This window comes from Podarcis melisellensis, assembly GCF_964234715.1.
Source record: "Podarcis melisellensis genome assembly, chromosome: 17".
Classification (NCBI taxonomy): domain Eukaryota; kingdom Metazoa; phylum Chordata; class Lepidosauria; order Squamata; family Lacertidae; genus Podarcis; species Podarcis melisellensis.
Window position 1 is genome coordinate 37,559,707 of NC_138534.1, and position 14,394 is coordinate 37,574,100.

A 14,394-nucleotide genomic window follows, 5' to 3' on the forward strand; every position below is an offset into this window, starting at 1 on the left:
CAGCAGCACCAGCACCGGGGAAGCCTCCAAGTGTCATTTGACAACTCCTTTCAACCCCTAGGCAGTAAGGCCCAATGGTCAAGGATGGTGGAAGCTAGATGTCTGCCAGACGTGGTCAACATTCTACAAGGATAGCAATGGCATGAGTTGTGGCATATGGCATAACATCCCTGAAGTGCTTTTCTCATTTCCTTCTGCAACAGCCCGGTCACACGTTTTCTTCTTTGAACGGACGTGGTACAAAAATTAAGTTACCAATTATGTAGTGCAAATGGAGCTTCTCCCACTACTTCGAGTTACACTTGTACCCAAGACTCTGCCCTGACCGCATAAACGTTGTGTTTAGGTCTCCTCTCATGCAGGAGATGTGGTCTGGCCTCCTACATGTCACTTCAGGGGAAAGAGCCTCATTTTTCACAGAGTGAGGGACCACCGCTGATTCTCACCTCCCCTCCCCCCCCAAATGCAGCCTCCAGATAGTCTAGCCTGGCCTTTCCTGCTCAGACCTCTCAACTGCAGCATCCCAGGTGGTCGTCCTACAAGACTTGACTTCCACAGTGCCAGAAAGAGATCCCAATTAGGAAAATTACATGGCCAGGTGTTTGGTTTATCTTGACACACTTTATTCTGCTCATATTGATGGTTTCAGTGAATTTAGCTCGTTTATGCAAAGGAAACAGAAGGTGCATTATGCCAGTTAAGATAAGGGAAGGCAGGACAAGGAGGAACAAAGCACGGTATGGCTATCTGAGGTCCCAGTCAGGAGCTGCCCTAGCTTAGGCCATTTCTCACTATAGCAAGCCTTCCGGCCTCTGCTGGCTGCTCATAAGCCCTTCAGGATGGAAGAGTCGACACCAGCTGTGGCCAACCTCCTGACAAACGTGCTCCACCCACAAGTGCAAAGCATGAGATAGAACCACCAGCTAGGCTGCATACGCAAGTTCCTTCTACCAGGGTGCAGGTTTGACCGCAGTCTACTGAGCAAAGGATTTGCATGAGCACAGCATGGCTGCTGCAGGCAGGCAGGGACATGGACCCGGCTGTGCTGTAAACTAGGCCTGCAAGAGCTCCTGCTCCTGTCTAGGTGCTACATTCTTCACCTACTATCTACAGTGTTAAAGATAGGGTACCTTTCCAGGGGGGGCTATGGCCTACGTTTTAAGTACAGTGGTACCTTGGTTCTTGAACTTAATCCGTTCCGGGAGTCCGTTTGACTCTGAAAACCAAGGAGCGGCTTCCTGCACACAAGAGAAAGCCACGTCGGATGTTCGGCTTCCGGAAAACATTTGCAAACCGGAACACTTACTTCCGGGTTTGTGGCGTTTGGGAGCCAAGCCGTTTGAGTACCAAGGTACCACTGTACCTGGGTTCTTCTCCCTTCCCACTTTAAAAGCAGCAACCCCCTTCTTGCTAACACTCAAGACAGAGGACGCAGACTCGTTTTGGGTGGCAGAGGAGTGTTTGTTGGCGGAGATTAAAGAGTACATGAGCTGGTAAATCGACACATGCCAGAGGGAAAAAATATTACGGCTGTGTTCCTTACAAAGACAGAAACCACACGTGCGTGAGAAAGCGGCTGAAGTCCTCTGCATAGAGAAAGAAAGTCCCTTGCTTTAGGCACAGAGGGCCTAGGGGAGGGGGTGAACTTTTTTGCCCATGCATAAAGAGATGGAGCAAGTGGAGAGGTAACAAGGGGGCAGGGGGGCGAGAGAGAGAGAGAGAGAGAGGCAAAACATACAACATCCATGAGAACAGACAAGGAAAGCAAAAGAAAGCAGCCGGGAGGGCTTTCCTCTCAATACAGATGGCAGCAGATCAAAACCAAGATCTTGTCCGGAAGAGATCAAGAGGCCTCTTTAAACACCTTACTGTGTTTCCTCCCCAAAGCGACAGCAGCGTCACAAAACACGGACCCCGGATCCTCTTCAGGCGTGTTGCGCTTCCGCCAGCACAGCTCCGCTGAGACAGGAGAGGTTTATCGAAACCAGCAGAGAGCTTCGGTGTTCCTGTTCTCCTCTAAGCATCCCCCGAGGTGGGGGGAGGTGGGGAGAGATCAAGGAGATGGGCTCTGCAAATGAAATGCTGGTGCGCGGCAGTGGGCATGCAAAAAGAGTCAGCACCTTCACAGCATGCTATGGGGAGAGTATTCCTGGGTTAAGACATTGAAGGGCCCAGATCATATTGCTTTGTCCGAGGCCGTAATGCAGCCCCCAGCCCCCTGTCCTAGAGCACTGCGGTCTCTATATCTCCTTCCGCCCTTCAACACTGTTCTCTTTCTGGCCAAACTCTGATTGGAGCCATATTGGGACACCCAAACACCTCTCTCTGTGATTGTGCTTCATAGCTATGCCACTTCCTCTGTCTTTGACTGGCAGGCACGGCAGAACCCACTCTAAAGCAGATTTAAAACCCATTTGCACTGGGCTTCTCTTCCAATCAGGATCAATACAGCACCTCCATAGCATGTCAGGTAGCAAAATAAGCATGAATTCATACACACATGCTCGCCACTGGGAGCATCGTTAAGTGATCGCCAAAAATAGGAGTGATGAAAGGCATGTATGTGAATCTGCATTCAAGCTGTCCCTGCAAACACTGGCGTTCTGCATGACCACCTCTGACCCAAGAAGCCTAAAAACTAGATAGGAATTCAGGCCTGTCATTGCACAGCAGGCCTACTTTTTAGAAGGAAACCCTTCTACGACTCCCTAAGAGGCAAAGAGGGACATGCTGCTACTGTTTTGCAGCAGGACTTTTGCAGCTAAGCAGCAAGTAGTCTGGGACTTGCTGTTTGAATAGCAAGCTCCATCTAAGTGCCGGAGTGTTCCAGCAAACCACATGGCCACAGAACTGCAAGATGCGCATATCTGACCCTACTTCTGACTATCCTGGGAACGCAAGCCTCCACGAATGGTGCGCTTACTCCCCGGAGTAGAGGAGACTGGATCAAACCAACATCTTCCCTGCTAGGGTTCATGAGGCCAAGTGTTGCCCGAGGATTGCAAAGAGATGTCCCGTCTTCATAGGACCAGAATTTCTGCAGACAGAGCAAACACCATGAGCTTATGCCTCACATTAAGGGAACACTATCCTGGGGTCACAATGTCCAAATCTTCTCCCTGGTGCTTGGGGGGGGGGCTCGCCCCTCCTCTCTCCTCCCGCCACCTGTAGAGATGTAAGTAATGCTGTCCCAAAGCAAACACACGGCAAGAGAGGCGCAGGAGAAGCGGACACCTAGAGTAGGCCTCAGACCCGCGAGCGTCACTCAACCACCCCACACATTTCCTCCTCTTGTCCCGCTGCCACCCTCCAAGGCAAGGTGGCCTGCTCAGAGGTTGATGCAGCAGCAGCTGTGAAGGGGGAATCAACTCAAATCTGGAAACAGTGCGTTAAAGTCTCGTATGGAAGGCAAACAGAACCAAAAGGAAAACTGATGACTAAGCCAGAATGAAGGGAGAAAGGAAAGGAAAGGAGGAGGAGGAGGGAGGAGGAACACCTGGGACTGGAAAGGGAGATGGGGAAAGGAGGCTGCAGACTGGGGAGGGAGGGGGGAAGGGACCACATTCTCAGGTAAAAAAGTAGACTGGGGGACAGGAAGCAACAGAAGGAAGAGAGGGGAGAGAACAAGAGGGCATGTTACACCAAGCCTCCCACACTGAAGACAAGCTGAACATCCAAGGAAAGGAAGGCCCACCCTTAATGTCATGCCTCTGCCCTCATCCAGCAGGCAAAACAACCCCCTTGTCCTAGAAGGCACCAGGGTCACAGATCTGCTGGTCTTCAGCATCACTCAGAGGAGAGAGGTATCAGGTAGCAGTTTTTCACACCCAGAGGCCGGTGCTGTTTATCCGGTGGTCAGGGAGGGGTCACAAGCCCAGTCCCCCCTGCCTCCCCCTTGGTACTTACGTGCAATTGCGATGACCACAATGGCACAGATCACTCCCAGCATGATCATCATCTGGGGAGAAGAGACACCGTGAGCTCAACACATTCAACACAGCACCCCGCGCAGACAGACATCTCACTAAGGGGAGCATTTTAAAAGATGCCTCGTACCAAGTGAGACCGCACATCCGCAAAATCCAGTGCCTCTTACCACAGCCTCCGCCAACCTGGTGCCCCCCCCAGCACTGTAAATACCCATCACTGGATCTGCTGGCTGGGGCTGAAGAGAGCTAGGAGCCCAGAACATCTGGGAGAACATCAGGTTGATTAAGGCTGGTCTATTACAACTACAGGGACGCAGGTGGTGCTGTGGGTTAAACCACAGAGCCTAGGACTTGCCAATCAGAAGGTCGGCGGTTCGAATCCCCGCGACGGGGTGAGCTCCCATTGCTCAGTCCCAGCTCCTGCCAACCTAGCAGTTGGAAAGCATGTCAAAGTGCAAGTAGATAAATAAGTACCGCTCAGGCGGGAAGGTAAACGGCATTTCCGTGCGCTACTCTGGTTCTCCAGAAGCTGGCCACATGACCCGGAAGCTGTACGCCGGCTCCCTCGGCCAATAAAGCGAGATGAGTGCCGCAACCCCAGAGTCGGCCACAACTGGACCTAATGGTCAGGGGTCCCTTTACCTTTACCTTATTACAACTACCAGCAACTCTCTAGTCTCAGGCACAGATTTTTTTATTCCCCAGCCCTGCTACCCATACGTATATTTTCTCTGGAAATTCTAGGGATTGAACCTGGAATCTCAGAGAATTCATTCTACTTCCAATAGATGGGCCCTCCCCCTCCAGTTTAGGGAACAGCAGCACAATAGGACTGTGACCGTTGTCTCAATCTACCAGTGTAAAATTGCTGTGCGCTCCCCCTCCCTCCAAAGCTCACCTTACAGTTCTTCCACCAATACTTTCTCTTGAGCGCTGCTGCACTGCTTTCGAATACTTGAGCACCAGCTTGAAGTGCATCTGCTCTTTCATCTAATTCCGATAGCTTCTGGTCTCGCTCCAAGACTTTGTCCACATTCACACGCATAATATCCACCACCTGAATGAGAGGGATGGAGGCGGGGGGAGAGAGAGAAAGAGAGAGAGAGAGAGAAAGAAAAGGGACAGCTGAATTCACCTGGAAACGAAGAAGGCATGAAGACCCAATGAGAACAGCTCAGGAGGTTAAGCAACTTACTTCTTCCACCTGCGCTTGGGTCTGCTGCAGGCGGCGATTGCTGGTCAAATTTGGGGGAGCTCCAGGGGGGCCTCCAGCATTTTCTTCCCCTTCTTGCCCCGTCCCTGGTTGCTGAGCTGGATCAGACCTGTGGAGGCAAATTAGGTGCAAGAAGTGGTCACACTAATATTAAAGATATGTAACCACTTGAAAGAAACAATTAGGCCTAGGATTAAAATGGAATTAAATTTATAAATAAGAAAATGTACGATAACAAAAGTTATGTAATATGATTAGGACTGTGATATGGTCTTTTGAAACACTGGTATTGGAAACTGCTACATAGAATTACTAAGAAATTCGGATGGAAGAGATTCGAGGAAGTCAAATACTATGTTTATGAAGATGGATGGTACTTAATTTTAATTAATTAAGTGGTAATATGCTGTATGTATCTTTTTTCTTTTTTCCCTTTTTCTTTTATTTATTGTTTGTCTTTATGTTAATCTTTTTTCTATACTATGTTTATCTACTGGAAATAATAAATATTATTGGGGGGGGAGAAGTGGTCACACGTATCCGGTGCTCACTCCGAAGAGATGTCCCCAACCTTTGGGGGAATAGGGGCACTTCTGGAGAGCTAAATGACTGCTATGGGCACCACAAAAGAAAAACTGCTGGTGCTCAGAACATTCCCATCGGCCTCCAAGCAAAAGATTAACACATCCCTCCCAACAGATAAGACGCAGACAGAAGAAAGCAGGAAAACCCCAGGAAAGTCCCCAAAACAATACCCCCACCCAGGAAACATTAAAAATTTGGAAACTTGGAGAGGCAATGTTCCTTGGTGGGCGCCATGGGCGTGGCTGAGGACATCTAGATACCCACAGTGCCACATTGGGGCCCTCAGCCACAGAGATCAGCAACTAAACTGCAACTAGAAACGACAGCCCCAAATGTTGTCTTCCTAGCAGAACAGAAGGCAGCCAAGGGCATACTAAAGCTGGAAAAGACACAGAAGAGGGTAACCAAAAATGATCAAAGAGTTGGGCTACTTTCCCCATGAAGGAAAGTGAAGAGCACCCAACTGCTTTTCCTTAAGCCAAAAGAAAGACTTAACTCAAAACATGAGAGGATTACGCACAGTAGAGAGAGAAGCTTTTCTCTTCGTCCAACCGTGGAAGTCAAGGTCACCCGAGAAGAACTTCAAGCAAAGGGTTGTACAAGACGCAGTGAAGACCACTAGTTTAAATGGCTTGGAGCACAGGTGGAAAACCTGTGGTCCTCCAACAGTTGTAAGACTACAACTCCCATGATGCCTAACTACTGGCTATGCTGACTGGGATGGATCTACACGATTCGCTAATCTACATCTGGAGGACCCATTTCTGGCTTAGAAGACAGGTCTCCACATCCACGTGCCATGACAGCCAAAGAAGACCTCTATGCTCATAGGAAACATCTCTCTCAAGACTAGCTTGCTAGGGGACAGACAGAGGCAGGAATCTTTGCCTCTATACCCTTCTTACAACTTCCCAGATGCATGTGGCTGGGTTACCGCTGGCCTGATCTAGTGTGGCTCGTCTAACGCTCTTAAGCCAGGAAATGCCACAGAGATTGCAACTGAAGCTAAACACGCCAATTGAGATAGAAATCCAGAACACCAACAGCTAATATGCAACAATGCTGTGAGATCTTACTGCTCCTCAACTGGTTTTTGACCTGGCAGGGACACCTGTCCATGAGGGATAAAATCAGGGTGACACAGCTGGTATCATGGGCAAATATGAGCTATGAGCCCAGGACGTCACCTCAGCAACAGTCTAGGCAGTTGTAGGCAATCCACTATCCGCCTAAGCATCCTCAACCTGCAATATGGGAGGACTGGCCTTCCTTACAAAGCTGTTGTAAGGCTTCCTAGGATGTATACATGTGCAGTGCTCTGTAATACTGTGGCTGCGATTACACCGCCAGAGCAAACGTCGCAGCAAACAAGGTCAAACGGCTTCTTCAGCATCCAGGGAAACCTAGCAAGCTCCCAGGTCTGTCAAGGTGTGGGCAAACACGAAATAACTGCTGTGTCACAAGGCTGGACCGTTGTTGTTTTTGCCACAGGAGAAATTTGCTACCAATATCCTTGGGCTTTTGCTGCCGTAATAATTCCTTCCTGCAGCGAGAGAGGAGAGGTCAGGGGAACTAGCAGTTAAGCCCCAGTTCGGAGAGAAAGGCTGGGTTTCTTGCATGGCAACTGTGGGCATGGAACGCAGGCACCAGGATATACTGGACCAATGACTAGTCTAGCACAATCTGCCGTAAGGTGTTTGAGGCAGCACCACTGGGCAGCCATTGGTTGGCCCACAGATAAAAGGACATGGATGGAGGCATGCTTTCACCTGAGACGGCAAAGATTTCATAGTTGCAGAAGTCCAAAGGAAAGCAGAGACAAAACTGAGTGTTTCTACTCTAAGTCACCCTTCTGTCTCAAAACCACAGGTCTCTCTTCTCTCCCATCCCTCAATATCAGCTACCCAGATCTCTAGGGTCAGCTTAATATAATTTTGCTGAGCTCCGACGGATTCCTCCACACACAAGCCCATGCAAAGGAGGTTTCCGCACTCCCTTCCCCCCCCCCCCTAGTGGCACATGCCATGCAGAGCCGCCTCGGTCACATATGACACCCAACCCAAAGGTTTTGGCGACTTTCTGCTTTACCCCAACCGCAAAACCCGCATTGGCTTGACCACCTTCCTTTCGAGCGTTCCCGCATATTTACATTCACACGTGCAGGCGCCGTCACGTGCGAAAAAGCCCCCCCTAGCCATCCCCGCGAATCTTTCCCCTTTCTCCTAGCGCGCACACGCAACGGAGCCGCCCTTCGCTTCTCTACGAGCAGCCAATGTTTCTAATGCGAAGCGATGCTGCGGGACACGGGAGACAGAGGGGAGAGCCGGACAACTGCGGCAGGGAAAAAATAAAGGAGGAAAGCGCTGCTGGCCGGAGAACCGCGGCCACCTGGGGTTGGGATGATACGCCATCGGCGCCCCGTCTGACTTCAGCCCCGGGCAGCCGGGAACGGACGGCGGGAAGGAGATCGAGGGCGGGGGCGGGAGCGGGTGGTGCAATGCGCAACTCGGCAGGTGCCGCAGCCGCGCAGGGGAAGGCGGCAGCGCAGCGCAGGACGGACCGCAGCGGGGCAGGGCGGGCTCCGCCACCCACCACCCACCCAGCCCGGCTGCTACTCACATGGCCGGCTTCGGCTCGGGGAGACCCCTTTCCTCCGGAGCGCTGGACGGAGCGGGCGGAGCGAGGATCGACGGCCCAGCCGGGGAGCGTCCGCGTCAATGAGCCTCTCCCGCCGGCGCTCGGAGAACTACTGCTGCAGCAGGAGCCGCGCTGCTGCCGCCCCGCGCGCTTTATAGGCGGCCGGAGGGGGCGGTCCCTCTGGCCCTGGCCACGCCCTCCATTGTTGCCGGCCCGGCTCGACGAGCCAATAGGCGCTCACGCCGGAGCTTCTCTTGGCCGCCGAAAGAGACACTCCCCCGTCCGGCAGCCAATCAGCGCCCCACTCAATCTGCATACTTCGACGGTGCTCTCCCAAGTCCTGCCTTAATCATTAGACGGGAGCATGAAATCTCACCTTCCGTTTCTCTGATGCTTTTGGGGTTTTGTTTTGGCCCCCAGGGAGTAAGCAGGACAGTTGCACGTCGAGAGGGGTGGAGAGAGCCAGGATTTGACCAGGGGCGAAAGGAAGGAGTGATGTATGGAGGTGAGAGCTGGACGGACCATCAAGAAGGCTGGTCGCCCAAGAATGGATGCTTTTGAATTCTGGTGCTGGAGGAGACTCTTGAGAGTTCCATGGACTGCAAGAAGATCAAACCTCTCCATTCTGAAGGAAATCAGCCCTGAGTGCTCACTGGAAGGACAGATCCTGAAGCTGAGGCTCCAGTACTTTTGCCACCTCATGAGGAGAGAAGACTCCCTGGAAAAGACCCTGATGTTGGGAAAGATGGAGGGCACAAGGAGAAGGGGACGACCGAGGACAAGATGGTTGGACAGTGTTCTCGAAGCTACCAGCATGAGTTTGACCAAACTGCAGGAGGCAGTGGAAGACAGGAGTGCCTGGCGTGGTCTGGTCCAGGGGGTCATGAAGAGTCAGACACGACTAAATGACTAAACAACAACAGGAAGGAAAACATTGCTCCATCTGGTCACCAGTGAGTCTTCCGGGTTTCAGGTGGGAGTTTGTTACTGCATTCAGTTGGGCACTGGATTTGGGCTGGAAAGGGGTAGACTAAATAAACGCGTCTTTTGCTGCAACCTGAAGAAGAGTAGAGTTGGAAGGGCCCACTAGGGTCATCTAGTCCAGCCCCTGCTATGCAGGAGCCTTTTTTGCCCAACCCACATTCTGCTGCCATGCTGAGCGCTTGAATGGTCGGCAAAGCAGCATATTCAGCAAGTCTTCTGCCTGTTTCTGCTTTTTAGCTTCTCAGACAGATCTGGCAAGCCAATCTGATGTGATCCAACAGAACCAGTCATCTGGCAGAGTTGGGAGTTCAAAGGGCAACAACTCTCCGCCAGTTCCAATTAGGTGGCTCATATGCGTGAATGAATGTCCCCAGTCTTGAAGAAGCCATTTAAGGTCAATTCCCACCCGTTAGGATGGCAGTAGAATTAGCACTGACGGACAAGTAATTTTTAACACACCGATAAAAGATTATTCAACCTACCACAGAAGCAAATACAACTACAGCACAACATTAGTGAATTGTGTGTGTGTAACTGTAATATACAATATAAAATACTATAATATAGAAATAATAAAATATTTATATATACATTACTGCAAATACTTGGCGTCGTTTTTAGTTATTTTTATGCAATTTTTAAAGAATAATAAGACAAGTTTAAAATAACTGGAAATTCCTCAAAAATTCAAAAAAGTCAGTATTTTTGATGTCATTATTTACCGAGCAAAACTGAATTATATTAATTTAACCCAAATCTCTCTCGAATTCCCAAGTCACGTTGCAACTTATTAGCATCCCTTATTTTGGGAATTTGAAAGGTAAAAAAAATTCAACACGTCCTAGCAGGGTGTAGTTAAACTATGGGATTCTCTCCCCGAGGTACGTAAAAAGGTAAAGGACCCCTGGACGGTTAAGTCCAGTTCAATTTGACTTTGAGGTTGCGGCACTCATCTTGCTTTTAGGCTGAGGGAGCCGGCATTTGTCCACAGACAGCTTTCCGGGTCATGTGGCCAGCATGACTAAACCGCTTCTGGCGCAATGGAAGGGCAAGCCCAAGAGGCTCAGTCAGGGACGCGGACTTATAAAAAATATTGGGGGGGGCCCGGGAAAGCTCATGAATAATAAATAAGCTCATGAATATGCAAATAAAGTGGCGCCGCCTCGTGAGCGAATAGGGGAGAGCGTGCTGCGCCTATTAATCAGCTCCAAAGGAAATTGGGTGGAGCTTTTGCTCGGGAGGGAGGGCAGGAGGCATGCAGCCCGCCCCTCCCTGTGCATTTTGGGCTGGGGGAGGGGCGGCGATGGCGCTCTGCTGGAGGGGCGCCGGAGATTATTGGGGGGGCGGAGCCCCCCAAACGAATTTTTGAGGGGGCTCGGGCCCCCTCAAGCCCCATGGAGTCGGCGCCTATGGGCTCAGTGGCTTAGACCACAGAGCCACCCACATCACTTCTCCCTGAAAAGGCAGTGATGGCCACCAACTTGGATGGCTTTCAAAGACAATTACGGTAGACAAATTCATGGAGAAGGCTATCAATGGCTACTAGCCATGATGGCTGTGCTCTGCCACTACAGCAATACTTCTGAATACCAGTGGCTGCAAACCATGGGAGGGGAGAGTGCTCTTGTGCTCTCATGTTCTGCTCACTAGTTTCCCGCAAGCATCTGGAAGCCACCATGAGAACAGGATGGTGGTAGGTCTGGGCAACGTATCAATACATCGTCCAAAATCGGTTTGAAGTCTACATCCTCCCCCTTTCCTTTTTCCTTCTGTGTTGGAACTCCTAATTGGGGACTTCCCTGGTTTTTTTCTGGCCCACATAGGACCAGTCTGGATAGTTGGCTTTGGTGAAGATTTGATGTTTTCATCCCCAAAAAGTTTTTTGATTTGAGTTCTACTGAAATGAGGCTGCATTTTAATGTTGTATTTTAACTTGTATTTTAATCAATTGTTTCATACTTGGTGTTAGCCGCCCTGAGCCCAGTCTTGGCTGGGGAGGGTGGAGTATAAATAGAATTATTTTTTATCATCATCATCATTGTGACAACGGTTTCATAATATTTGACATGGCGATAATATCACAAATCACGTGTGTGTGCTATGGGAAAAACTGTGATATGGGAAAATCCGTGATGCCAGCCATCATTTCTCTCACGATTCCTGCTGCCCTGCTCCTCTGTACTATAAAATAACAGTTGGAACAATAAATTAAAGGTAAGTAAAAATGCATGTTTTGGACCCCTAAGTAGCAGCAGTTGCCAGGACATTACCTCATTCGCCTCTACATAGTTATATGCTTATTTCAGACATCATGATATATTGGTCTATCACAATGTTTAGGTAAAGGTAAAGGGACCCCTGACCATTAGGTCCAGTCGTGACCGATTCTGGGGTTGTGGCGCTCATCTCCCATTATTGGCCAAGGGAGCCGGTGTACAGCTTCCGGGTCATGTGGCCAGCATGACTAAGCCACATCTGGCGAACGAGAGCAGTGCACGAAAACGCCGTTTACCTTCCCGCCGGAGTGGTACCTACTTGCACTTTGACATGCTTTCAAACTGCTAGGTTGGCAGGAGCGGGGACCGAGCAACAGGAGCTCACCCCGTTGCGGGGGTTCGAACCGCCGACCTTCTGATCGGAAAGTCCTAGGCTCTGTGGTTTAACCCACAGTGCCACCCATGTCCCTTCACAATGTTTAGCTGGTGATATATCACAATGTTACGATACAATACGATAATCTTTATTGTCATTGTCCCATGCAGAACGAAATTGAAAAAATCTACATCAGACATTCAAAAACCCACAAGCCTGCTATCCCAGCTATCCCAGCCTGGTTAGCCCATAACTGGTTAGCCCATAAGCTTTCTTATGGCACCTGGAAGTATAGATTTGATTCAAGGTGGGAAGAGTGCACCCGATTATTCTCTCCACAGTCTTTACAACCCTGGAAAGCTGTGTGGAATGCTCTCCCCACAGGGAAGCTTGCGTGATGGTGGATGCATGACGGGGACGAGGGTGGCACTGTGGTCTAAACCACTGAGCCTCTTGGGCTTGCCGATCAGCAGGTCAGCGGTTTGAATCCCCATGACAGGGTGAGCTCCTGTTGCTTTGTCCCAGCTCCTACCAACCTAGCAGTTCGAAAGCACGCCAGTGCAAGGAAATAAATAGGTATCGCTGCGGTGGGAAGGTAAACAGCATTTCCGTCACGGTGTTCCGTTGTGCCAGAAGCGATTTAGTCATGCTGGCCACATGACAAAAAGCTGTCTGTGGACAAACACCGGTTCCCTCAGCCTGAAAGCGAGATGAGCGCCACAACCCCATAGTCACCTTTGCCTGGGCTTAACCGTCCAGAGGTCCTTTACCTTTTACCTTGGATGTTATTTCAACACCAGGAAAAGACCTTTTTATGTTCCCAAACTATGTTACTCCCATTCTGCTTGGAGTTTGTTTTTATTTCTGCTGCTTTTATATGCTCTTTTATACTGTATTAACGTTTCAGTTTTTGTTGTTGTCATTTTAGCTTTCTAAAAGCTGACTTCAGAACCTGTTGAAGGGTGCGTATGAAAATGGTAATACAGAAAAATAACTGTCGCCTTGCCCCCATAGTTTGTAATGCCATCTCTAAAATTCACAATAGCCAGAAAGCGAAAATATGCCTGTGAGCAAAGCTGAGCCCTCTTCCTGTTTTTTCTTAGGCATAGAACATCTACCAGACAGATGAGAGGCAGTCGCAGGCTAAATTTAAAGAGAGGAGCAATTGCATAACAGCATAAGATATTTTCAGGACCTCCTCCATCTATAATTGCCTTCTCTATATGAACCTTCTTGAGCCAGTGTACTCTCTGGCACACTGACCTCTGAAATATTGTTGACAAGGACAGGGCCTTCTCAGTAGCGGTGCTGTGGTTTTAGAATACATACCTGAGTCTGAACAGTGCTAAATCAGACATGATATTTTTATTCAGACAGACTAAATTTCATTTCTTTTCTATAGATGATGCTTCATTTCACCTAGTATAATTATTGATTGTGCACTAAATTTAGTTACACTCAAAATAATGGTTAAAAATTGTGATTTTTTTTAATGCAGAAAAGTGGCTTATAAAATATTAAATACATAAACCACCTTGATGACCAGTTTACTATTTATGTTATTTATTGTGTTATTAATAGTGTATTATTCAATAAATAATGGCTGGCTTCAGGTTTATTATTCCTCTCACCTCTGGAGACCATTGATAGAAATATGTATTCTAATCTCAAAGAAAAGAAAAGGCTAACTTCTTTGGCAGGGCATTGTTTTTTGACACTGGTCTTCAGGACGCATTAGAGCTTAATTCTGTTTCCCTCTTGAAGTGCTTTTAAGTAACACGGCAGCCAGTGTTGCATCTGGAATGGTTCTGTACTTTATGCAGCCAAATTAGTTTGCCATTTTATTAATGCTCCCTGCATGTTTGAATTTCCTTCCCTGATTCCCTGTGAAGAGTGCTACTGCTCTGTATCACATTTTTGAGAATAGCCTTGCCTATTCCCAAGTCTATCTTAAAACTGATGACAGAAACCCTGACAGAAAAGTGTTTACAACACAATCACATCCTGTCAAACTGGGTGATATGCAAAGATTTCATGAAGCACTTTGATGTGATCAGTAATGCTATTATTACAACTTACAAGCAATTCACACTTTATGTGACAGACACGTCCAGCATTCCTCTTAAAGACAATGACAATCTATTGTTATGCAAGACGCTCACAAGAATGAAAAGTGGAAGAGGGATTCGGCTCATTCTGCCCCCCCCACCCCTTCCAGGACTTCAGCTGTGAATTATATTGGCTGCTGTTGCATTGCACCACTCAAAAAGCACCACTGCTGATCACTCACATGGCTTTTACTGCGGCCCTAAACCCTCTCCTAGGGTGTATGGGGTGCTAGGGGAGGGGTAGTACCTCTGGTGGGGGTACATTGTGCTCCTTCTGGGATAGTTTTCCACCTTTGGTCCCCACCTTGCACTCAGCTCTCACCTGTGGCTCCTATAAGCTGTCAGC

The 14,394-nt window shown here is 49.0% G+C and overlaps 1 protein-coding gene across 1 annotated transcript; it reads right to left on the bottom strand.

Annotated features, from left to right (window-relative positions):
• Positions 1–601: 601 nt before the first annotated feature.
• On the bottom strand, positions 602–8,512 carry VAMP1 (vesicle associated membrane protein 1). The gene is made up of 5 exons (XM_081895066.1): positions 8,347–8,512; positions 5,125–5,251; positions 4,828–4,986; positions 3,907–3,958; positions 602–3,583 (listed from the first exon to the last, which is right to left on the bottom strand). Coding segments are annotated over exons 1-5 (357 nt in total). The 5' UTR covers positions 8,349–8,512; the 3' UTR covers positions 602–3,566.
• Positions 8,513–14,394: the final 5,882 nt, after the last annotated feature.